General features: G+C 41.2%; 1 protein-coding gene across 1 annotated transcript in view; it reads left to right on the top strand.

Annotated features, from left to right (window-relative positions):
* Positions 1–13,284: 13,284 nt before the first annotated feature.
* Uch-L5 (ubiquitin carboxy-terminal hydrolase L5) overlaps positions 13,285–27,398 on the top strand; it is an 81,673-nt gene continuing 67,559 nt past the window's right edge. Inside the window, exons 1-2 of the mRNA XM_071674804.1 lie at positions 13,285–13,462; positions 17,249–17,312. Coding sequence (XP_071530905.1) covers positions 13,384–13,462; positions 17,249–17,312 — 143 coding nt within the window. The 5' untranslated portion in view covers positions 13,285–13,383. The remainder of the gene's footprint in view (positions 13,463–17,248; positions 17,313–27,398) is intronic.

Genomic DNA, 27,398 nt, shown 5'->3' with positions numbered 1-27,398 from the left:
AGCATTTTGACCTTACCTTTATGAACGGAGAACTGCATCTACCAAAAGCATTGCCGACAATAAATTTCAGCATTTAAGAATAAGAAACATAATTATGACACGATCATCATGTGCTGGTGACGTGTGACAACTTTACATGAATGGTAATTAACGTAGTTCATATGTAAGACATTTACGTAAAAAGAAATCTCTCCTAACCCAACGAGATGGCATTTCTTGAAGTAAAAATTATATAATTTCACGTGTTCTTAAAGTTTCTGAATGGAAACAGTACAGATCTACCAAGTTAACTGACACACGACACAAAAACGAGGATCAGATATTTTCCTTAAGGTTACCATTTACTTTTGAATAAAATGCTATCATATGTAGTCCATAATATGTAAGATGCTGCAAGACTGGTTAAGCAGCTGTGAATGAAATACTGATAAAGAACCAATGAATATTTTGCAATAGAAAATCCACATTACGGGAATAGCTAAGTCTGCTTCTAAGAAACTGGGTGTCCTCTTTAGATGTCGAAACATTTCTTCTGAACAACTGCTCCGATTTTACATGGGATTGATCCGTCCTTGTATGGAGTACTGCTCTCACATCTGGGCACCGTGGGTCTAGTGCTGCCTCCTTACCTGACAGTGGAGTCGAAAGCTGTCCGACTTATAGACTCGACCCTCTTGTCCTACGCCGCAATATTGCTTTACTTTGCCTCTTCTATAGGTATTAGTTTGGTTTTTGCTCCCGAGAGCTGGCTGTTTGCGTGCCTCCAACATTATACTTAGTTTTGATTTTTTTTTTTTTTTTCGCGAGGCGAATATGCACTCGACAGGTTAATGATGATTGGCTGAATGCAACACGTCCGAATAACATCGTTGTATTGCAAATAATTACCAAATAATGTGAATCGAAACTTATTTACTAACGCAAATTTCTCCTTCAGATATATGTCATGTCAATTGATAATGCTAACGAGTAAAGAGATTATGAAGTAATGTGTTGGTAAGTATGAATTGAATAACAACGGTCGCCCAAGTCAACGATTTAAGCTTGTTTTCGGATGCACGCTACTCCATTCATAACTTTTCACATATTTCAAAGTAAGTTGATCTACTCGCTCAGATATTGAGGATGATCAGAAATGAACATGATCTCTGTACCGATAAATTCCTACGTACGTTCACGTGTTTGGTCATGCGAATATAAATCAGTTGCTCACCTGGAGACACGACTAACGTAGGAGGAAGTTCAGGATATGTAGCATGGGAATATACAGTACATAAGAGAGTACACACTTAGCAGTACAGAACACTTGACACAAGTTACGTATAGAAGTAATCACTACCAGTACTGAAGATTTTAAAGGCTTGCACTCTGTGAAGGCACCAAAATCTTAGGTCTCGTATATGCAGCTGATTTAAATCAGTTGACACAAAAACACGGAAGGAATGAATACAGATTTCAAGTTTCTGGACCCAAGTCACACCTGTCCAGAGTGAATACTTATTTGAAATTAAGAAAAAGACGAACGATCATCACTAGCGTGATGCTAAGCAGAAGAAAAGTTAGAAAAGATGTGATGTACAGCAACAAAGGAGGCTGGTGGATGAATGACATCAGACAAGTCATGGAAAAGGTAAGCCAATCTGTGACCAAGGAAATGTTTGGTATGATAACAGGGAGAAGATAAGAGTCTGAGATATGGAACCTAACGGAATATAGCTCCCTCCTGCTATGTAGAGGTGACTGAGTGGGTAATTTACACACACACACACACACACACACACATTCGAGCAATGTCTAGTGGCTGACTGTGTATAGGACGCAGGAGCTTACCATCCATCCATTAAGGCGTTACCATTATCCAGCGCTACTTGCTAACTGCCTTCTTGCGCTCGGCTTTACTCCGTGTGTTCACTTCCAGCTTCTTGAATTTTGCTTTGGCTCATAATCACATTCCTAGATAACTAGGTGATTCAAGAATCACATTCCAAGTTAACTATATGATTCAAGAATCACATTCTTAGATAACTAGATGATTCAAGAATCACATTCCTAGGTAACAAAAGTGATTCAAGAGTCACATTCCTAAATAACTGTGATTCAAGAATCACATTCCTAGATATATATAATTGGGGATTCAAAATATATTCACGAAATCTGGTCAATAACCAGATCTCAGTCGTCACAAGAAAACTGTACCATTACATCCCAATAAAGTGTTTAGGATGTAATGGTATTTGTGTACTTGCAGCGTATTTCTATAGATTTCATGTGTTCCTGAGATGTACATTTTTGTCACGTAGGTCATTAATACGTAAATATGTTGGTAGATATTAATGAAATGGATTTGTTTTTTGGACTGATTGATTTGCATTTAGTGTCGTCCTTCAGTCATTCAATATAGAATTAAATGTACCTTTGTTGCGTGTATGTTTCTGGCCATGACATACTCTTGTTCCGAGTGTGACTATGGTGTGGTAGGGCACCTCAAGGGCTCAATAACACTTCCCAAGAGCACGATAGAATTACTGCATTCATGTTTGTACACAATTGCCCCAGTGTTTGAAAGTGATTAGTATCGTTCTATGGTTCCTATACATGGTAATTCCCTGCAGTTTCGTTGGAACAAGACTGACCATATGAACGTCACTCGGTCACGCTTTAAAAAGTCTCATCTGAAAATCTAAATGAAAGTGTGAGAGAATCCACCACGTCGTTCTGCTCGCAGCTCATGTGTCATTCCTCGATAAGGTAAGATTATTTGGGTGGTATTATGCTTTTCAAATGGAGTAAAGCTCTTTAAAATCTGAGCACCATGGATTATATTATTTTTCAATGTCCAAAATTACTTTGGGTCGCCTCAGACACCCTTCCTCTTATAATTAATAGTTACCTGTGGGTTCTTTACAATGTAAACAGGTGTTACAAAGTGCTTTTACAATACAATTACCCCAAATTTACAGCCCTGCCCACTTTGTGAGTAATTTGTCACTTACACGACAGAAATATATCAAGAGACATGTAGTACCAGCTCTCCTCTCTAATACAGGACGTAAATAAAACAGCTCAGCAGATATTCACCATATTCCCCCACTCTGCATCATTGTAATAAAGTTAAGACTTCCACTATTATGAGACCTTCCGGAATCCATAAGTTATATCAGTGCTGCCGCTAAACTGGTACTTAAACCTTCTCAGTTCTTGCATCTTGTTTGATATTCTTTTTTTAATTAAGTGTATAATTTATTCAATATGAGCTGAGGAACGTGAAAATACTACAGGTTAAATTACTTGCTCTAGGGAATACGGATGTAAAAAGCATATTATTTACTATATCCATATAAACATTTTCTTAATAAACGGACAAAATAGTAAACATGTAACATCCATAATATATGGGACATTAAACTGTACAGTTATTAATTTTTTAGCTTCATTAGATATGGATGGATATATATGCCTTTTTTATGTATTCAAGTTGACATTTTTTTACTTTATATTTTTCTCATACATAAAGATCTCTATCGTAGTTTGAAATAAGGCCGATAGATCTAAAGATGATATGGCACGTTGTTTGTTGTTGGATTGGATTAAATGGCTATCGGCTACTGATTGCTCATTCGCCCAGAAATCTTCACACACAAATTGCGTAATTTTACAAAATACTTATTGGTATTCTAAACAACACACTGTTAGAAGGGAAACTCAGGCACGGAGAACCAGTTGAATCTTGCATTTTACTGACTTTAGTATACTGTAAAGAAATTTATATTGCAGCTAGTAACAGATTTTCGATTGAAGAATAGAATGATTTATAAGGACTCTGCATGATCAACTTCTGTATATTGATTATCATATTGGAGGCTACCTTGGCTGTTCCTTGGGCAACACTTTACTAAAACGACGCAACGATTTGAAGTTGAAGAATATCGAGTATTATCTGCAGGAATTACTTTTAATCAAGTTTAACAGTTTTACTGTTTAGTTTACCAAAGGTGAGAAGGGCTTTGAGGATACAGAAAATGTGGCGAGACATAACGTAAAGAAAACAGATAAGAGATATGAGAATCTAACACTCATTATAGGTCGAGATCTACATTAAATTTGTTTCTCGCACAAGAGTGCTCTTCTTCTTGACTTGTGCTTCCTGCAAATAGTGAACTATGCATTTAAGTCTTCCTCCTACGTCCTTGAAACTTGGTAGACATGGAGTACCTATGTTGAATACAGCAAGATACCATTTTTCTCAGTTTTTTTATTCTCTAATTAGATCATAAAGGATCTCATGTCGAAACTGCTTATCGTCCGAACAGTTGCTCCGTTTATATAAAGGATTGATCCGTCCTTGTATGGAGTACTACACTCACATCTGCAATAGGTTGTAGCACTGCATCCTTACTTGACAGAGTCGAGAGCTGTCCGACTTATAAACTGTCTCAGACTAACTTCAAAACTTGATCCCCTTGCTCTGCGCCGTAATTTTGGTTCGAATTCCTTCTTTATTTGTTTTTTGCTCCGAGAGTTGGCTGCTTGTGTTCCCCCACCATTATTTTGACTACGCAATGCTTGGCAAGCTACTGCGTCACACGGTAACTGTTGGCATCTCAAGGGTGGGCTCTTTTAATAACTTTCTCTACACCTTACAGCTTTTGGAATTCTCTACCCGCTCACGTCTCTCTAAAAACTATGACCCGGGATTTTTAAAATGTTTTTCGCTTCCTATAAAATTCGTAAATAGTTTTCCTTGCCTCTTCCTTTCCCCTTTAATTAACCATTTTATATCAATGTAGGCCCGACCTTGATGTGGACTTTTGTTCTTGAGCATTAGGAAAATAAGGGCCCACGTCTGCTCGCTCCATTGGAGGGCTACCACACCCGCACCCTTCCTGACCACTACATCTTCCCTCACAATCACTACTTGACTTCCTGGCCGTCACACCCTCCCACACCACCACCACTTTTGGCCTCCCTGACCACTTAACCCCCCCCCCTCACCACCACCACCACCACCGCCTTCTCTCTACCGAACTGCTACACCCTATCTCACCACCATCTCTCCCTAGCTACCACGCTTTCCCTCGCCAGCACACCCTCCCTTACCGCTAGTACTCCCTCCCTCTATGTCCACCATACTCTACCGCTCGCTGTCTCCTTGGTTATTACACCCTCCTTCACCACCCCAGCTCCCTCAGTGACTTCCACTCACTCACTCATCACCGCCATTCGTTCCATCCATAACTACCACACTCTTCCTCACTACCAGTACTCTAGACCTCCCTGGCTGCCACACCCTGCACCACTACCACTCCTTCCCTCCTTAGCCACACATTCGCCCCCCCCCCCCCTCACTACCACCTACCCTGGCAGCCACACCTTCCCTCACCATCACTACTCCCAGACCACATACCCTTCCTCCCTGGCCACCACACCCTGAACAACGGATATCTTTGCACCGTGGTTCCATCCACTCTCTGTACCCCCCACAAACCAGCACAACTTACCCAGTCATCAGTAGATTATTTTCCTGATTATTATGTCTTCCCCTAGCAGCCAGGAATTTCTCTCCTGACATGGATATAAATGAATTAATGGTAACTGTGTGTGTGTGTGTGTGTGTGTGTGTGTGGAGGTAGACATCGTGCGTCTGGCATCTTTCTGTCCATTGCCTCTTTAAACTATGAATCACTGGCCGACATCACCGGTATTCTTTTGACACAGAGCGACATTGCTTCATTTTTTTGCAGATTGACTTGGAATTCAATACTCCTTGATTTTTACTCAATATATATGAGGGTTTAACGAGGTCAGAGGCCATGCAACCCAAACACAGACTTTGGACCGATGTTCTTTGCAGTCTCCGTCAAGTGAGGCAAATCAGTCCATACAGATAACGTTCCACAAGCCCAATAAAATGCACGGAACAAATTTACGAATGAGCTATTTACGAATCAAATATCACTTAAAAGATACGTATCCCTATTTTTCGGCCATATTTCAGCTAGTGTTTATGAAATATAGTGCAAACATGTCCGTTCATGAACCCCGCTCTATATTTTTTTTTTTTTTCCTTTTTGACCTATAGCGAGCGAAGACCATCAAAGGAGTACCTAGTTTTGATTGGCCGTGTTTTAGCCGATGTTCTTGTTACTTTGCACCAAGGTATGTATCCATATACCCAACATGATGTCGATGACAAATGTGTAACAACTATTTTATAGCCCCTGGAAGCCAAAGGCGATTTATTTACAAGGGCCCAATTTTGCGTCAACTAATGTTGACGAAACTCACTTTAGTATGTGAACAAGAGGTAGGTAGACTACTTGGGTTAATTAAGACAGTTTCCTAGACCACTGAATAAGGAAACCTACGAGAGACCAGAATGTCCTCCACCTTGCCCCAACCAACGACACATGATCGACTACTGTGGGGTAGGAAGGCTCTGGCAAATAGCGATCATATTATATAGTTTAAAGGTGATTATAAGATTTGATCGTAGTGGTAACAGGCTCTTAATCCCAAATCATATATGAACATTTTTTGAGAGAAGAAAAAACACGAACTTAGCAAGAGTAATTGGGTTAGAAAAAAAAAAAAGGGAATAGATGTGGAATGTATTTCAAAAGCTACTGAGAGGGAAAACGTACCAAGAATGATGAAAAGAACCAATTTAGACCAAACCGTTTCGGCTCGGATGACAAAAGAATTCATTCGCCAAAAGAAAAATTAATTCAAACAATTTGGATTAGTGGAGAATCAGTGAAGGTCAACGAGAACAAGATGAAACAAAGTAAACGAGAACATAAAGAAATTCCATGAACGTTAAATATACCCAATAGGAAATCTTCCAATGTATAGATAGAGAAAGAATGTAGATGGTACAGTAGGGCCATTGATGTCTGACCATGGTAAAGGAAGTGATGACTAAGACTGGCCTCCATGCATATATACTTACCGTCTCATCTAAATGAGACTACTGGGCTAGTCCTGTCATCTTCTGCTTACATAACACCTACTCAAGCCTCGCTTGTTTTGTTCACCCAGGTTCTCTTGCCATCTCCTGTTTGTTCAATAGTTTTTGAATGTGATCATGATAGAGCCCCTAGTCCCCGGCATCTACGAATCTTCGGGTTCCCGCCTGACTCGACTGCCAATGAGAGGGAGGGCTCAGACAGTAGTAGTACCAGCCCCTCCCAAGAACTTTCCCTCTGTGATAGACCCGCTTGTTTTTCTGTTCACTGTACTAACATTCGTGTTGTCTCTTATAACCCTTCTTCTGTTGAACTTCATCTGTCTGGTACCTCTCTTAGAATATACTTTTCTCTGAGACACAGCTGTCTAATGATGTTCTCACTGGTCCCTTTTTCATATCCAGCTATAATCTCCACTCACTCACCACAGCGTTCAGTTCTGGGACCATTACTGTTCTTGATCTATATTATTGACTTAGCTGAAGACATGGAATCCTACCTGGATATGTTCACAGATGATATTAAGATTATGAGGGAAGTGGAAAGCGAGGAAGATTGCATCAACTTACAAGGGGACCTAAACAGACTCCAAGTTTGGTCTGAAACGTTGTTGATGAAATTCAGTCCAAGCAAATATAAACTGATGAGGTTAGGATAAAGCAAAGGACGGCCTCAGTATGAATATTACGTAGAGAGAAATATGCTTCAGGATTCTGTGTGGGAGAAGGACCCGGGAGTAGACATCGTCACTAAACGGTCACCAGAGTCTCATGTTATGAAGACAGTTAAGGAGACAAATTGTCTACCGGAAAATAACAGAATAGCTTTCAAGGATATGCATACACAAATATTCAGCAAGCTATTCTTATCTTATGAAAGATCAAAACTAGAATTTGCTTCCCATCTTTGGTTACCACACCTACAGAAGCACGACAAGCTCATACAGAAGGTCCAGAGGAGAACAAAAGAGAACAAAGATAATACCTGAATTAAGAGAGTTAAGGTACAAGGGAAGGCTGGTGGCTTTGAGTTTACCTAAATTGGAGGAAGGAAGAGTGAGGGGTGACCTGATCTCAACCTTTAATATTTAGAAGAGAGCAACGAAGTGCGCAGTTCCTTGGGAGATTTAAGGATCGAACAGCGAGAGTCCAAAACATGAAACTTTAAAATAAGAATGTAAAGAAATACTTTTATAGTATAAGAATGGTGGATGATTGGCACAGATTAACTGAAGACATGGTCAATGCAGACAGCAGACACAGATTTAAAAGGTTGTACTATAGCAAAGAGGATTCAAGAGATGGGGTCCCATGAGTGTCAGTCAAATCTTCACGTACAGCTCAGATAGGTAAGAACACACTCATAGACTGACTGCAGGAGAATAGTTAAGGAGGCAAACCCTCTGCTTGAAAACATAATAGCTTTCAAATATATGAGTAAGTAAATATTTAAAGAACACCTGTGTGAGTGTGTGAGATTTGATGGTCGGTGATGTGGCTGCCAGTTGAGGGTATAACTGGGAGGTATGGGCTATTCAGTAATGTGACAGGAATTGATGAAGAGTTTGCAGAGATGTGTGCTGAAAAAGGACTGGTGATTGGGAACACCTGGTTTGAAGAGAGGGATAGGTATCTGTACCACTGAAAGAGCTCTCTGTAGATGACATTGATATGTCCAAAGCCTTTGACAGGATGCGGCATTGGGGTCTCATCTCTATGCTCCTCTTTTTTGGCTTCCCTCCCTCAATCTGCTCCCTCATATCTAACTTCCTCTTTGGCCGATATATCTCCGTGGTTTTTTGTGGATCAGCCTCTACCCCCTTTCTCCAGAAACAGCGGTGTCCCTCAGTGTTTTGCCCTGTCACTTATGCTTTTTTCTTTTTATCGACAATTACCTGTTTTCTACAAATAACCAAATGCCTTTTACGCTGCTTACTCAACAACACATTCCTCCACCTTCCTCAATTCTTCTCTCACTTGATCTGCACATCGTCTCATTACAACTTCCTCAGCAAACTCAGACTTGGACAGGATATCTCAGTTGAGTAGACGAAATCTGTTTAAGGTTAATACCTCAAAGAATCTGTTTTTACTTACCTGTTTCGAAAATTCCTCTCAACTTTTGTGTCTCCTTTGACGGGTCTGTAATTCCACCTCTTGACTCAATGAACATACTTAGTACTACCGTAACATCCACTCTATCATGGAAACCCCACATTATGGAAATAAAGTCTGCCTTTAAGGAACTGGCACTCCTGTTTAGGTGTCGACATTTCCTCTCCGAGCAGTTGCTCCATTTCTCCCAAGGAATGATCCATCCTTGTATGGAGTACTGCTCTCACAGCTGGGGTGGTTCTGTCTCTGCAACTTTACGTGATAGAGTTTGAGTCGAAAACTGTTGGACTTATCACTTTCCCCGTGGCTAAATTCAAAACTTGACTCATTTGCCCTACATCGCTATGGTGGTTCACTTTTCCTTTTCTCTCGGTATTACTTTGGTTTTTGCTCCCGAGAGCTAGCTGCCAGTGTGCCCCCACCACTAGCTAGACCATACAATACTCGGCAAGCTGCTGCGTCACATGATTACTGTGTGGCCGTTGACAACTCAAGGGTGAGCCGTTTTATAAGTGCTTCTTTCCGTAAACCTCGAAGCTTGGAATCCCTCTACCCTCTCGTCTTTCCTAGTAACTGTGAGCTGGCACTTTTTAAAAGACAGGCTTTTCACCTTAAAAATTCGTTAATTATTCTTTTTCTCTCTTTTTTTTCCTTAACTTGTCCATAGTTTCATTAAGACCTGGTCTTGATGTGGACTTTTGTCCGTTACTTGAGCCTGCAACTTAAAAAACAGTCAATGAACTTCAGAGAGCAAAAGATGTTTTGAAGGCTTAATATTGTTAGAAAAAACAAGAGAACAAGTGGTAACATGGGTGGAGGGGGGCAAACAGGGAAGTGGTGACAGGTAGCGATGAAGTGAGGAGATAGCAAGTATTTTGAAGGATTGTTAAATGTGTTTGATGTAGAGTGGCAGATGCAGGGTGTTTGTGTCGGGGGGTATGCAAAGTGAGAAAGTCGTGTAGAGTGCTTTAGTGAAGAGAGAGGAGGTGGTGAAAGCCTTACGTAAGATGAGATTTGACAAGGCGGCTGGATTGGATGGTATTGCAGTTGAATTTCTGAAGAAAGTGTGTGACTGTGTTGATTGGTAGGTTAGGATTTTCAAAACATTTTTGGATCCTGATGAGGTGCCTGAGGATTGGCGGAATGAATGTAGAGTGCCACTGTATAAAGGCGAAAGGTGCGTGTTCAAACTACGGAGGTATAAGTGTGTTGAGTGTTCATGGTAAGTTGTCTGGGAGAGTGGTGATTGAGCAGGAACAATGTGGTTTCAGAAGTGATAGAGGATGTGTAGATCAGGTGTTTGCTTTAAAGAATGTGTGAGAAATATTTAGAGATACAGAGGGATTTGTATGTGGGATTTGTGGATCAGTAGAAAGCATATGATAGGGTCGTAAGAGGTGCCTTGTGGAAGGTCTTAACTATATATGTGGGAGGGAACCTAGAAGCAGTGAGCAAATTTTCATCAAAGGTATAGGGCTTGTGTATGAGTGGGAAGAGAGGAGAGTGAATGGTTCCAAGGGAAGGTTGGTCTGCGGCAGGGGTGTGTGTTTTCTGAATGGCAGTTTGATGTGTTTATGAATGGGGTAGTGAGGGAGGTAAATGCAAGTCTTGGAGAGAGGGGCGAATATGAAGTTTGTAGGGGATGAGAGGGCTTGGGAATTGAGTCAGTTGTTGCCTGCTCATGATGATACAGCACTAGGTAAATTCGAGTGGGAAACTGCAAAAGTTGTTAACTGAGTTTGGAAGTGTGTGAGAAGAGGAAGTTAAGAGTGCAAGTAATAAGATAGTAAGCTGAGTTGGAGGACAGGTTAGTTGGGTTGTGAATTTGAATGGAGAAAACTTTGAGGAAGTGAAGTGTTGTAGATACCTGAGAGGGACGTGGCAGTGAATGGAATCATGGAAGTGAATCATAGGGTTGGTGAGGGGTTGAAGTTTCTGGAAGCACAAGAGAATGTGTAGAAAGAGAGGTCGTTATGTGGAAGAGCTAAATTAAGCATGTTTTAAGGTTTAGTAGTCCCAAAATGTTGTATGGACGTGGCATAAGCTATAAATGAATATGTGCGGAGGAGGGTGGAGGTGTTGGAAATTAAATGTTTGAGGACAGTATGTGGTATGAAGTGTTTTGATCGAAAAAGTAGTAAAAGGGTAAGAGAGAGGTGTGGTAATAAAAAGAGTGTGGTTGAGAGAGCTGAAGAGGGTGTGTTGAAATAGTTTGAACATATGGAGAGAATGAGTGAAGAGAAGTTAAGAAAGAGATTATATGTGTCAGAAGTGGAGGAAGAAATAAGAAAAGGGAGGGAGCAAACTGGAGAGGGAAGGATGGAGTAAAAAAAGATTTTGAGTGACCTGGGCCTGAGCGTGCAGGAGGGTGAAAAGCGTGCGTGGGATAGAGAGAACTGGAACGATATGATTGAAGCTGGGCGTGTGAAGTGGCCGGCGTAAACCATAGAAAGGTTTGTGGGGCTTGGTTGTGATTTCGGTACATTACTCGTGACAGCTAGAGAATGGATGTGAGCGAATGCTGCTTCGTCTGTTCTTGGCGCATCTTCACTTATGCGGGAAGCGACGATCAAATATGGGGAAAAAGATATTCAGTGTCTGTTGATATCCTAGACAGTGCCAAAACTGATATATTTACCTCAAGTTTGATCAGCTAACCTAAGGAATAAAGTAGCACAAAGGGCTGATAGAGAAGGTCCAGGGGAGAGCAACAAGGAGAGTACCAGATGTAAGAGTTGAGTTACAGAGAAAGGCTAGTGACCGTAAATTTGACCATCTTGAAAGAGAGAAAAGTGAAGAGTGACTTGATCACAACCTTTAAGATTTTAGACACTGAACAGACAACAGTTCTTTGAGAGATGCGAGGATAAAACATCCAGAGTCGAGAACAGAGGACTTGATCTCAATATAAGCAAGAAATTTAAGAAAAGATGTGAAGTGCTTTTTATGACTCCCTGCTCCTAATGTACAGATAGATAATTACGAACACACACACACACACACACACACACACACACACACACACACACACACACACACACACACACAGTGTTCAATCAGATTCAAAATATATAAACCACACCATTTAGTCTTAAAACATCTCTGTATATCTACCACTCTGTTTATCTAGATATACTTCATCCATGTGCTTATCCAAAATGTGGAAATATCCAGCTCACCCAGATCTTGTAGGATTAGTTAACTATTAACTATTATGACCTCCTCCCAGTTTTGTAATATCTTAATATTAAACTCAACTAATGTATTTTCAGCCTGTTGGCTGCCTAAATCCAAAAACCGTTATATGTTTTTGTTATTTATGCACACCTGGCTTAAGCTGGTGTGTGTGTGTCTATATATATATAGACAAGGTTACGAGACTGGGCGACACGTGTGTAAAACTCTCCTCGTAATACACATGGTTATTGCATGCACTATATCGTCAAATTACATTCTCTTTAAGTGGAGCCTCGGCACCTGTACCCACATAGACAAGAAAAATGATGATTTTCTCAATGATAACCTTGAAAATAGTAGTCAACTAAAGGAGAGGGTGAGGAAAGCAACACCCTAGGTCCTCTCCTCCTTACCCAAACTTCCTTAGCTTAAGCGTATTCTTTCCTTTTCCCTCCCTCAACGTCATTTTATCCTTGCCCTTCCCTCCCCAACTTCCCACAACCCCGCCTTCATGACCCCCATGACCCCTCTCTCTCTTCCAGGAGTGGAATGAACCCCATTTTGTCTCGGAAAAGTTTTTGTCATGTACCACTGATGGCTCAGGCAGACCACCGAGTTTCCCGAAATTATTATCAGAAACGTCATTTAAAACATATTTTGTGATGTACTGTGTACAAATGATGCGTGCACATTTACTCCCAAAATCCATCCTGAAAACGAAAGACCCTCCTCTCTGAATATATATATATATATATATATATATATATATATATATATATATATATATATATATATATATATATATATTGTATGTTGGATAGAGAAGTTGGAGAAGGGCTCCTTCCTCACTATTCCCTTTACCCCTCCCTTCCCTCCCCGTTCATCCGTTATCCCCCGCTTCCCTCCTTAGCCTTCCTTTACCCCTGCCACTGTTTTTTCCAATCTTCCGTTACCCCTTCCTTCCCTGCTCAACCTTCCATTATCCGTTCCTTCCCTTCCCAGCCTTCCGTTACCCCTTCCCCCAGCCGTCCGTTTCCCCTACCTACCCCAGCCAGCCTGGGGCGCCGGTCCCCACCCCCAGCAGTGCGGGCGGCAGTTGTTGACAACCCTTGAAGAGGAGAGTCATCATGGTGGTGTCAGACGCAGGCAACTGGTGTCTCATTGAAAGTGACCCTGGGGTCTTCACTGACCTGATACATAAATTTGGTCAGTTCTTAAATTAGGCTGTACCTGGAAGATGTATAGTAATTAAGTCAGGCGGTATTTTATTTAAACGTAGACGAAAGGCATGAGTTTTTTCTCTTACGTGGAGTAACGGCCTGACCCAAGTGAATCGGAATGACTCGTGTTTTGTAAATGTAACAAGCCATCTGCAGAGAAGTATATATATATATATATATATATATATATATATATATATATATATATATATATATATATATGAAATAGTTTTCATGTATTCTTGCGAAAGAGCATCAGGTAGAAATGGACCTGTAATTTAAGGGCATAACAGAAGTACCTTGCTGAAGTGTAAGAAAAGTGTATCGTTGGACCAGCACGGTCGAAGAGGTTTAGTAGGGTGTTGATGAAGTACAATAACATTGAATAATCTTCAGTGGTAAATAGTTGATAGTAGGGAGGGCTGTGAAGATTAGGGAAAATTTGGGGAAGAGAAGAGAAACACTTGTTTAAAGCCATAGAACCAATGGAAACCTCACCTAACTTTTCTAAGCAGCCGAAATTAGCCTTATTTTTAGAGTTACATGGAAAAAATATTGACTTGTGAATGTACTTATGAACTGGGAGGTTTGGGTGCTGTATATCTTCTTCACAAGCCCATTTCAGTGAATATAGTCACTTGTAATGAACATTTGTTATTTTCTTTATGAAAGGCTAGCTCTGCTTCATTTTTAATCAATAGAAACGTGAAAAAATTACGTTAATGACAGTTCCACTTCTTATGATTAGGTATGGGGAGATGATGGGGAAACGTTATTTAGCAACTAAGATCCCACAAAAGTGGGCAGGTCACTCAAGCTAACAGAAAATATGAGGTAAAAAATGTGAAGCTTAACATATTTAGAGAGTAAAGTTACTATGCCAAAACTAAAGAAAAAAGGTAAAATCTCTCAGACGGAAATAGAACTAATGTGGACTTTCTGATAGTTTGCTAAGTATTATTTCCTGCAAATATAGGTAGAAATAGTGGCCCGAACATCTTGACAGAGAAACCTTTTAACCATATGCCTTTTGTCTGGATCACCAAATTCTGTAATGATATTCTTAAGAGTCCAGTCACAATCTGTGCCTGAAGAAACAATTAATGTGGAATGCAGAACTTATACAGTCCAAGATTCAATTATATATATATATATATATATATATATATATATATATATATATATATATATATTTTTTTTTTTGTTGCTGTCTCCTGCGTTTGCGAGGTAGCGCAAGGAAACAGACGAAAGAAATGGCCCAACCCACCCCCATACACATGTATATACATACGTCCACACACGCAAATATACATACCTACACAGCTTTCCATGGTTTACCCCAGACGCTTCACATGCCTTGATTCAATCCACTGACAGCACGTCAACCCCGGTATACCACATCGCTCCAATTCACTCTATTCCTTGCCCTCCTTTCACCCTCCTGCATGTTCAGGCCCCGATCACACAAAATCTTTTTCACTCCATCTTTCCACCTCCAATTTGGTCTCCCTCTTCTCCTCGTTCCCTCCACCTCCGACACATATATCCTCTTGGTCAATCTTTCCTCACTCATTCTCTCCATGTGACCAAACCATTTCAAAACACCCTCTTCTGCTCTCTCAACCACGCTCTTTTTATTTCCACACATCTCTCTTACCCTTACGTTACTTACTCGATCAAACCACCTCACACCACACATTGTCCTCAAACATCTCATTTCCAGCACATCCATCCTCCTGCGCACAACTCTATCCATAGTCCACGCCTCGCAACCATACAACATTGTTGGAACCACTATTCCTTCAAACATACCCATTTTTGCTTTCCGAGATAATGTTCTCGACTTCCACACATTCTTCAAGGCTCCCAGAATTTTCGCCCCCTCCCCCACCCTATGATCCACTTCCGCTTCCATGTTTCCATCTGCTGCTAGGTCCACTCCCAGATATCTAAAACACTTTACTTCCTCCAGTTTTTCTCCATTCAAACTCACCTCCCAATTGACTTGACCCTCAACCCTACTGTACCTAATAACCTTGCTCTTATTCCATTTACTCTTAACTTTCTTCTTTCACACACTTTACCAAACTCAGTCACCAGCTTCTGCAGTTTCTCACATGAATCAGCCACCAGCGCTGTATCATCAGTGAACAACAACTGACTCACTTCCCAAGCTCTCATCCCCAACAGACTTCATACTTGCCCCTCTTTCCAAAACTCTTGCATTCACCTCCCTAACATATATATAAATTTTTTTTTTTTTTTTCTCATACTATTTGCCATTTCCCGCATTGGCGAGGATATATATAAATATTTATATATGGATGTGCTGGAAATGAGATGTTTGAGGACAATGTGTGGTGTGAGGTGGTTTGATCGAGTAAGTAACGTAAGGGTAAGAGAGATGTGTGGAAATAAAAAGAGCGTGGTTGAGAGAGCAGAAGAGGGTGTTTTGAAATGGTTTGGGCACATGGAGAGAATGAGTGAGGAAAGATTGACCAAGAGGATATATGTGTCGGAGGTGGAGGGAACAAGGAGAAGAGGGAGACCAAATTGGAGGTGGAAAGATGGAGTGAAAAGATTTTGTGTGATCGGGGCCTGAACATGCAGGAGGGTGAAAGGAGGGCAAGGAATAGAGTGAATTGGAGCGATGTGATATACCGGGGTTGACGTGCTGTCAGTGGATTGAATCAGGGCATGTGAAGCGTCTGGGGTAAACCATGGAAAGCTGTGTAGGTATGTATATTTGCGTGTGTGGACGTATGTATATACATGTGTATGGGGGTGGGTTGGGCCATTTCTTTCGTCTGTTTCCTTGCGCTACCTCGCAAACGCGGGAGACAGCGACAAAGCAAAAAAAAAGATATATATATATATATATATATATATATATATATATATATATATATATATATATATATATATATATATATATATATATATATATATATATATATATATATATGGTAATATGTGGTGTTAAGACATGGTAGACAGATGTTTTTGCTCCAATAGGAACTTCATCCTCCAAGATTTCCAACAGTTTGACCCCGACTATAGATTGAGTAATGTTAGGTTTGGTATGGTTAGGTCACGTTCGTGTCAGTTGTTATATTTACTGAAGTGTTTATGAGTGGTAGGGGACTGTCTTTAGTAGGAATCGAAGGGTTGGTAAATACCAGGGGACAAACACTTGCAAAGGACTTCAGTGTCTGGCATCTTAAGATATTTGTGCTTTTTCAGTTATGCATCATTCATATGTAGAGGAACTCGGTGAATAAGTTGTAAAGATGTAGCAGCCTGGGCCCAGATAGTGATGGAGGGAGGGACAACCAGTGAAAGAAAGAACTTGATTAACGGTTAAGAAGAAACTGAAAAATATTTTATAGGAATGATAGCTAAACAGATTGAAGAAATAATAGATTATTTCTTTGCACTATAAGTGTAACAAAAAGATAAGAAACAACATGGTAAACCATATGTAGGAAGTAGTGGAAGAACTTTTGAGTTTTAGGTCAGATTTCAATTTTCAGGCACTGTTTGATGTACAGTTATGTGACCATTTGGCAGGTGCCTATCGATGAGCACTTCAGCATCCCACCTAAAGTAGGTCTCTCAGACCTACATTTCATTTCTCAAAGGAGAAATTTGAAATCAGAGATTAGCCAAGCTTCAGTTGCTACTTGTACCCAGGGAAATTATTGGTTAGGGAATTACGTTGGTCTGTTTCATGTGAGCATAAGGATCTACAGGAGATTATTTTATTCTTCAGGTGTGAAAGGTGTCCAGATGGAAGAAATATGGAGCTTGGATGAAGATTCCTTCACAGACCTCAAGTATGTATACTCTTTTTTTCTCTCTCTCTCCTCTACAAAGTACAACTATTGCACTACCCTCAATGCTCACATCCATGTCTGCCTAAACATGTGTCTTATCTTTGGTTAAGTTTTGAATTTCATTTCAGTCTTTGTTGCTTTTTGATGTATGGTAATGTACATTTGTATGCAAAAGCATGTTGGTGAGTTCTGCATCCCACCAAAAGTGGATCACCTTGACTTACCATACATTTCTTACCTTAGGGGAGAAACTTTGTAATTAGAGATGATATATATTTTACATTTAAAGTTAGTTGGTACAGGTTGAGTATCCCTTATCTGACATGCCAGGGACCAGAGGTGTTCAGGTTTTGGATTTTTTTTTATTTTGGAATATTTGCATGTACATACATAGGGTTGTGCAGAGGAGGGTGGATGTGTTGGAAATGAAATGTTTAAGGACAGTATGTGGTGTGAGGTGGTTTGACCAGGTAAATAATGAAAGGGTAAGAGATATGTTTGGAAATAAAAAGAGTTTGGTCGACAGAGCAGAAGAGGGTGTGTTGAAATGGTTTGGGCATATGGGGAGAATAAGCGAGGAAAGATTGACAAAGAGAATATATGTGTCAGAGGTGGAGGGAACAAAGAGAAGCAGGAGACCAAATTGGAGGTGGAAGGATGGAGTGAAAAAGATTTTAAGCAATTGGGGCCTGAATATACTGGAGGGTGAGAGGCATGCAAGAAATAGAGTGAATTAGAAGGATGTGGTATACTGGGGTCGATGTGCTGTCAGTGGACTGAACAAGGGCCTGTGAAGCATCTGGGGTAAACTATGGAAAAGTATGTGGGGCCTGGATGTAGATAGGGAGCTGTGGTTTCGGTGCATTACACGACAGCTAGAGACTGAGTGTGAACGAATGTGGCCTTTTTGTCTGTATTTCTGGTGCTACCTCGCTGAAGCAGGGGATAGCGATGCTGTTGGTCTCCCGCTTCTCCTTTTTCCCTCCACCTCTGACCCTATATCCTTTTTGTCAATCTATCCTCACTCATTCTCTCCATAAGTCCAAACCATTTCATCACACCCTCTTCTGCTCCCTCAACCATACTCTTTTTATTTCCACACATTTCTCTTACCCTTACATTACTTAATCAGACACCCTCAACCACATATTGCCCTCAAACATTTCATTTCCAGCACATCCACCCTCTTCCATGCAACCCTATGTATAGCCCATGCCTTGCAACCTTACCATTGTTGGAACTCACTATTCCTTCAGACATACCCATTTTTGCTCCGAGATAACGTTCTCTCCTTCCACACATTTTTCATTGCTCCCAGAACCTTTGCCTTCTTCCCCACCCTGTGACTCACTTTCACTTCCATGGTTCCATCTGCTGCTAAGTCCACTCCTGGATATCTAAAACACTTCAGTTCCTTTAATTTTTCTCCATTCAAACTAACATCCCAGTTAACTTGTCTCAACCCTACTAAACCTAATAACCTTGCTCTTATTCACAGCTACTCTCAACTTTCTCCTATCACACACTTTCCAAACTCAGTCACCAACTTCTGCAGTTTCTCACATGAATTTGCCTCTAGAGCTGTATCATCGGCGAACAACAACTGACTCACTTCCCACACCTTCTCATCCCTAACTTACTGCATACTTGCCCCTGTCTCCAAAACTTTTTCCCCTATCCCCAGGGATGGAGGAGAAAGAATACTTCCCAAATATTCCCTACATGTTATAGAAGGTGACTAATGGGGGTGGGAGAAGGGGGCTGGAAAAAACCTTGTATTTAGATTTCTCAGAAGGGAAACAGAAGAAGGAGTCAAGCAAGGAGTGGTCATCCTTCTCAAAGGCTCAGATTGGGATGTCTGAATGTGTGTTGATGTAACCAAAATGAGAAGAAAGAAGATAGGTAGTATGTTTGAGGAGAGGAACTTGGATGTTTTGGCTCTAAGTGAAATGAAGCTCAAGGGTAAAGGGGAAGAGTGGTTTGGGAAAGTCTTGGTAGTAAAGTCAGGGGTGGGTGAAAGGACAAGAGCTAAGGCAGGAGTAGCAATACTCATGAAGCAGGAGTTGTGGGAGTATGTGATAGAGTGTAAGAAAATTAATTTAGATTGATGTGGATAAAACAGAAAGTGGGTGGAGAGAGATGTGTGATTATTGGTGCCTATGCACCTGGTCATGAGAAGAAAGATCAGGAGAGGCAGGGATTCTGGGAGCAGTTGAGTGAGTGTATTAGCAGCTTTGATGCATGAGACCGGGTTATAGTGATGGGTGATTTAAATGCGAAGGTGAGTAATGTGGCAATGGAGGGTATAAGGGTGTACATGGGGTGTTCATTGTTGTAGATGGAATTGGTGAAGAGCTTGTGGATATGTGTGCCAAAAGATGACCGGTGATTGGAATACCTGGTTTAAAAAGAGAGGTATACATATGTGAGTAGGAGAGATGGTCAAAGGGAAGTAGTGCAAATGACTGGGAGATGTATATAAGAAAGTGGCAGGAGGTCAAGAGAAAGGTGCAAGAGGTGAAAAAGAGGGCACATAAGAGTTGGGGTGAGAGAGTATCATTAAATGCATACTGCAATTGTACAAAAGAAAAGAGGATAAAGGTGAATGTTCAGATTACAGAGGTTTAAGTTTGTTGAGTGTTCCTAGGAAATTATTTAGGAGGGTAAAGTCATGTACAGAGCATCAGATTGGGGAAGAGCAGTGTGACTTCAGAAGTAGTACAGGATGTGTGGATCAGGTGTATGCTTTGAAGAATGTATGCGAGAAATACTTAGAAAAACAGATGGATCTGTATGTAGCATTTATGGATCTCGAGAAGGCATATAATAGGGTTGATAGAGGTGCTTTATGGAAGGTATTAAGAGTATATTGTGTGGGAGGTAAGCTGCTAGAAGCAGTGAAAATTTTTTTCCAAGAACGTAAGGCATGTGTACAAGTAGGAAGAGAGGAAAGTGATTGATTCCCAGTGAATGTCGGTTTGCAGCAGGGTTGCGTAATGTCTCTATGATTGTTTAATTTGTTTATGGATTGAGTGGTTAGGGAGGTGAATGCAAGAGTTTTGGAGAGAGGGGCAAGTATGCAGTTTGTTGTGGATGAGAGGGCTTGGGAAGTGAGTCAGTTGTTGTTCATTGATGATACAGTGCTGGTGGCTGATTCAGGTGAGAAACTGTAGAAGTTGGTGACTGAGTATGGTAAAGTCTGTGAAAGAAGAAAGTTGAGAGTAATTGTGAATAAGAGCAAGGTTACTAGGATTAGTAGGGTTGAGGGACGAGTTAATTGGGAGGTAAGTTTGAATGGAGATAAGCTGGAGGAGGTAAAGTGTTTTAGATATCTGGGAGTGGATTTAGCTGCAAATGGAATCATGGAAACAGAAGTGGGTCACAGGTTGGGGGAGGGGGCGAAGGTACTGGTGGCGTTGAAGAATGTGTGGAAGGCGAGAGCGTTATCTCGGAGAGCAAAAATGGGTATGTTTGAAGGAATAGTGGTTCTCAAAATGTTATATGGTAGTGAGGCATGGGCTATAGATAGGGTTGTGCGGAGGAGGGTGGATGTGTTGGAAATGAAATGTTTGAGGACAGTATGTGGTGTAAGGTGGTTTGATCGAGTAAGTAATGAAAGGGTAAGAGAGATGTTTGGTGAAAAAAAGAGTGTGGTTGAGAGAGCTGAAGAGGGTGTATTGAAATGGTTTAGTCACATGGAGAGAATGAGTGAGGAAAGATTGATAAAGAGGATATATGTGTCAGAGGTAGAGGGAACGAGGAGAAGTGGGAGACCAAATTGAAGGTGGAAGGATGGAGTGAAAAAGATTTTGGGCAATTGGGGCCTGAACATACAGGAGGGTGAAAAACATGCAAGGAATAGAGTGAATTGGAACAATGTGGTATACTGGGGTCGACATGTCATTGGATTGAACCAGGGCATGTGAAGCATCTGGGGTAAACCATGGAAAGTTTTGTGGGGCCTGGATGTGGAGAGGGAGCTGTGGTTTTGGTGCATTATTACATGACAGCCAGAGACTGAGTTTGAACAAATGTGGTCTTTGTTGTCGTTTCCCAGTGCTACCTCGCGGCGGGATGCTATTTCATGTGTGGCAGGGTGGCAGCAGGAATGGATGAAGGCAGCAAGTATGAATAGTGTACATGTATATATATACGTTGAAATATATAGGTCTGTATATTTGCGTGTATGGGTATTTATGTATATACATATGTTTGTAGGTAGGTTGGGCCATTCTTTCATCAGTTTCCTTGCACTTCCTCGCTAATGTGGGAGACGGCAGTTAAGTGTAATAATGATAATTATTTATATATATATATACCCCGCTCCCTCCCCTTTTAGTCGCCTTCTACGACAAGCAGGGAATACGTGGGAAGTATTCTTTCTCCCCTATCCCCAGGGATAATATATATATATATATATATATATATATATATATATATATATATATATATATATATATATATTTTTTTTTTTTTTTTTTCCGCTGTCTCCTGCGTTTGCGAGGTAGCGCATGGAAACAGACGAAAGAAATGGCCCAACCCACCCCCATACACATGTATATACATACGTCCACACATGCAAATATACATACCTACACAGCTTTCCATGGTTTACCCCAGACGCTTCACATGCCCTGGTTCAATCCACTGACAGCACGTCAACCCCGGTATACCACATCGATCCAATTCATTCTATTCCTTGCACGCCTTTCACCCTCCTGCATGCTCAGGCCCCGATCACTCAAAATCTTTTTCACTCCATCTTTCCACCTCCAATTTGGTCTCCCACTTTTCCTCATTCCCTCCACCTCTGACACATATATCCACTTGGTCAATCTTTCCTCACTCATTCTCTCCATGTAACCAAACCATTTCAAAACACCCTCTTCTGCTCTCTCAACCACACTCTTTTTATTACCACATCTCTGTCATCCTTTCATTACTTACTCCATCAAAACACTTTACACCACATATTGTCCTCAAACATCTCATTCCCAGCACATCCACCCTCCTCCGCACAATTTCATCTATAGCCCATGCCTAGCAACCATATAACATTGTTGGAACCACTATTCCTTCAAACATACCCATTTTTGCTTTCCAAGATAATGTTCTTGACTTCCACACATTTTTCAATGCTCTCAGAACTTTTGCCCCCTACCCCGCCCTATGATTCACTTCTGCTTCCATGGTTCCATCCACTGCCAAATCCACTCTCAGATATCTAAAACACTTCACTTCCTCTGGTTTTTCTCCATTCAAACTTAACATCCCAATTGACTTGTCCCTCAACCCTATTGTACCTAATAACCTTGCTCTTATTCACATTTACTCTCAGCTTTCTTCTTTCACACACTTTACCAAACTCAGTCACCAGCTTCTGCAGTTTCTCACCAGAATCATCCACCAGCGCTGTATCACCAGCAAACAACAACTGACTCACTTCCCATGCTCTATCATCCACAACAGATTGCATACTTGCCCCTCTTTCCAAAACTCTTGCATTCACCTCCCTAACAACCCCATCCATAAACAAATTAAACAGCCATGGAGACATCACACACCCCTCCCGCAAACCTACATTCACTGAGAACCAATCACTTTCCTCTCTTCCTACACGTACACATGCTTTACAGCCTTGATAAAAACTTTTCACTGCTTCTAACAACTTGCCTCCCACACCATATATTCTTAATACCTTCCACAGAGCATCTCTATCAACTCTATCACATGCCTTCTCCAGATCCATAAATGCTACATATAAATCCATGGAAAGTTCTGTTGGGCCTGGATGTGTAAAGGGAGCTGTTGTTTCGGTGCATTATTACATGACAGCTAGAGACTGAGTGTGAACGAATGGGGCCTTTGTTGTCCTTTCCTAGCGCTACCTCGCACACATAAGGGGGGAGGGGGTTGTTATTTCATGGGTGGCGATGGGAATGAATGAAGGCAGACAGTATGAATTATGTACATGTGTATATATATATATGTCTGTTTGCGTATATATATGTATACGTTGAGATGTATAGGTATGTATATTTGCGTGTATGGACGTGTATGTATATACATATGTGGGTGGGTGGGTTGGGCCATTCTTTCGTCTGTTTCCTTGCGCTACCTCGCTAACGTGGTAGTGACAAAGCAAAATAAAAAATAATAATATATATATATATATATATATATATATATATATATATATATATATATATTTTTTTTTTTTTTATATACTTTGTCGCTGTCTCCCGCGTTTGCGAGGTAGCGCAAGGAAACAGACGAAAGAAATGGCCCAACCCCCCCCCCCCATACACATGTATATACATACGTCCACACACGCAAATATACATACCTACACAGCTTTCCATGGTTTACCCCAGATGCTTCACATGCCTTGATTCAATCCACTGACAGCACGTCAACCCCGGTATACCACATCGCTCCAATTCACTCTATTCCTTGCCCTCCTTTCACCCTCCTGCATGTTCAGGCCCCGATCACACAAAATCTTTTTCACTCCATCTTTCCACCTCCAATTTGGTCTCCCTCTTCTCCTTGCTCCCTCCACCTCCGACACATATATCCTCTTGGTCAATCTTTCCTCACTCATCCTCTCCATGTGCCCAAACCACTTCAAAACACCCTCTTCTGCTCTCTCAACCACGCTCTTTTTATTTCCACACATCTCTCTTACCCTTACGTTACTCACTCGATCAAACCACCTCACACCACACATTGTCCTCAAACATCTCATTTCCAGCACATCCATCCTCCTGCGCACAACTCTATCCATAGCCCACGCCTCGCAACCATACAACATTGTTGGAACCACTATTCCTTCAAACATACCCATTTTTGCTTTCCGAGATAATGTTCTCGACTTCCACACATTCTTCAAGGCCCCCAGAATTTTCGCCCCCTCCCCCACCCTATGATCCACTTCCGCTTCCATGGTTCCATCCGCTGCCAGATCCACTCCCAGATATCTAAAACACTTCACTTCCTCCAGTTTTTCTCCAGTTTGACTTGACCCTCAACCCTACTGTACCTAATAACCTTGCTCTTATTCACATTTACTCTTAACTTTCTTCTTCCACACACTTTACCAAACTCAGTCACCAGCTTCTGCAGTTTCTCACATGAATCAGCCACCAGCGCTGTATCATCAGCGAACAACAACTGACTCACTTCCCAAGCTCTCTCATCCCCAACAGACTTCATACTTGCCCCTCTTTCCAAAACTCTTGCATTTACCTCCCTTACAACCCCATCCATAAACAAATTAAACAACCATGGAGACATCACACACCCCTGCCGCAAACCTACATTCACTGAGAACCAATCACTTTCCTCTCTTCCTACACGTACACATGCCTTACATCCTCGATAAAAACTTTTCACTGCTTCTAACAACTTTCCTCCCACCCCATATATTCTTAATACCTTCCACAGAGCATCTCTATCAACTCTATCATATGCCTTCTCCAGATCCATAAATGCTACATACAAATCCATTTGCTTTTCTAAGTATTTCTCACATACATTCTTCAAAGCAAACACCTGATCCACACATCCTCTACCACTTCTGAAACCACACTGCTCTTCCCCAATCTGATGCTCTGTACATGCCTTCACCCTCTCAATCAATACCCTCCCATATAATTTACCAGGAATACTCAACAAACTTATACCTCTGTAATTTGAGCACTCACTCTTATCCCCTTTGCCTTTGTACAATGGCACTATGCAAGCATTCCGCCAATCCTCAGGCACCTCACCATGAGTCATACATACATTAAATAACCTTACCAACCAGTCAACAATACAGTCACCCCCTTTTTTAATAAATTCCACTGCAATACCATCCAAACCTGCTGCCTTGCCGGCTTTCATCCTCCGCAAAGCTTTCACTACCTCTTCTCTGTTTACCAAATCATTTTCCCTAACCCTCTCACTTTGCACACCACCTCGACCAAAACACCCTATATCTGCCACTCTATCATCAAACACATTCAACAAACCTTCAAAATACTCACTCCATCTCCTTCTCACATCACCACTACTTGTTATCACCTCCCCATTTGCGCCCTTCACTGAAGTTCCCATTTGCTCCCTTGTCTTACGCACTTTATTTACCTCCTTCCAGAACATCTTTTTATTCTCCCTAAAATTTAATGATTCTCACCCCAACTCTCATTTGCCCTTTTTTTCACCTCTTGCACCTTTCTCTTGACCTCCTGTCTCTTTCTTTTATACATCTCCCACTCAATTGCATTTTTTCCCTGCAAAAATCGTCCAAATGCCTCTCTCTTCTCTTTCACTAATACTCTTACTTCTTCATCCCACCACTCACTACCCTTTCTAATCAACCCACCTCCCACTCTTCTCATGCCACAAGCATCTTTTGCGCAATCCATCACTGATTCCCTAAATACATCCCATTCCTCCCCCACTCCCCTTATTTCCATTGTTCTCACCTTTTTCCATTCTGTACTCAGTCTCTCCTGGTACTTCCTCGCACAGGTCTCCTTCCCAAGCTCACTTACTCTCACCACCCTCTTCACCCCAACATTCACTCTTCTTTTCTGAAAACCCATACAAATCTTCACCTTAGCCTCCACAAGATAATGATCAGACATCCCTCCAGTTGCACCTCTCAGCACATTAACATCCAAAAGTCTCTCTTTCGCATGCCTGTCAATTAACACGTAATCCAATAACGCTCTCTGGCTATCTCTCCTACTTACATAAGTATACTTATGTATATCTCGCTTTTTAAACCAGGTATTCCCAATCATCAGTCCTTTTTCAGCACATAAATCTACAAGCTCTTCACCATTTCCATTTACAACACTGAACACCCCATGTATACCAATTATTCCCTCAACTGCCACATTACTCACCTTTGCATTCAAATCACCCATCACTATAACCCGGTCTCGTGCATCAAAACCACTAACACACTCATTCAGCTGCTCCCAAAACACTTGCCTCTCATGATCTTTCTTCTCATGCCCAGGTGCATATGCACCAATAATCACCCACCTCTCTCCATCAACTTTCAGTTTTACCCATATTAATCGAGAATTTACTTTCTTACATTCAATCACATACTCCCACAACTCCTGTTTCAGGAGTATTGCTACTCCTTCCCTTGCTCTTGTCCTCTCACTAACCCCTGACTTTACTCCCCAGACATTCCCAAACCACTCTTCCCCTTTACCCTTGAGCTTCATTTCACTCAGAGCCAAAACATCCAGGTTCCTTTCCTCAAACATACTACCTATCTCTCCTTTTTTCACATCTTGGTTACATCCACACACATTTAGGCACCCCACTCTGAGCCTTCGAGGAGGATGAGCACTCCCCGCGTGACTCCTTCTGTTTCCCATTTTAGAAAGTTAATACAAGGAGGGGAGGATTTCTGGCCCCCCGCTCCTGTCCCCTCTAGTCGCTTTCTACGACACGCGAGGAATACGTGGGAAGTATTCTTTCACCCCTATCCCCAGGGATAATATACATATATATATACATATACATATACACACACATACACATACATACGCACATATACACACACACACACATACATATATATACATATGAAAAATGTAAGAAACAATTTAGAAAACTGAAACTTCTAGCTTGAAATGAATGAAAAAAATGAATGTCACATAATGGTTCAACCTCTGGCTATGGAAAAAGGAAATGTATAATTTATTTACACAAACGTCAATAGCAGTTCTCATCAATTTAACCACTGTATCAATAAGCTTCAATGTCTAAGCTACATTTTTCTCCAATTTCACTATTTTCTTGTCAAAACAACATGTATGAAAACTATCACTCCAGTAACACAACTATAAACATTTACTTCCCCTTTAAAAAAAGTTCTGGGGAAGTCTGTCTCGATACACTGCGGGAAACTCTACCACCTGGCGAGGTTTGTGTTGCAATGGTTCCCGATTCACAAACGTAGTAGCATCACTGGTGGGCCAAGGTAGTTCCATTTGCGAAGAGGCGCTTTATATGATGTCTTGACACACGATGATCTTAACGAGGTGATGATAGAGGTCCAGTGGAAGTGTTGTT

The sequence above is a fragment of the Panulirus ornatus genome, chromosome 20 (genome assembly GCF_036320965.1).
Source record: "Panulirus ornatus isolate Po-2019 chromosome 20, ASM3632096v1, whole genome shotgun sequence".
Lineage (NCBI taxonomy): Eukaryota > Metazoa > Arthropoda > Malacostraca > Decapoda > Palinuridae > Panulirus > Panulirus ornatus.
This window is presented reverse-complemented; position numbering and strand designations above follow the sequence as displayed.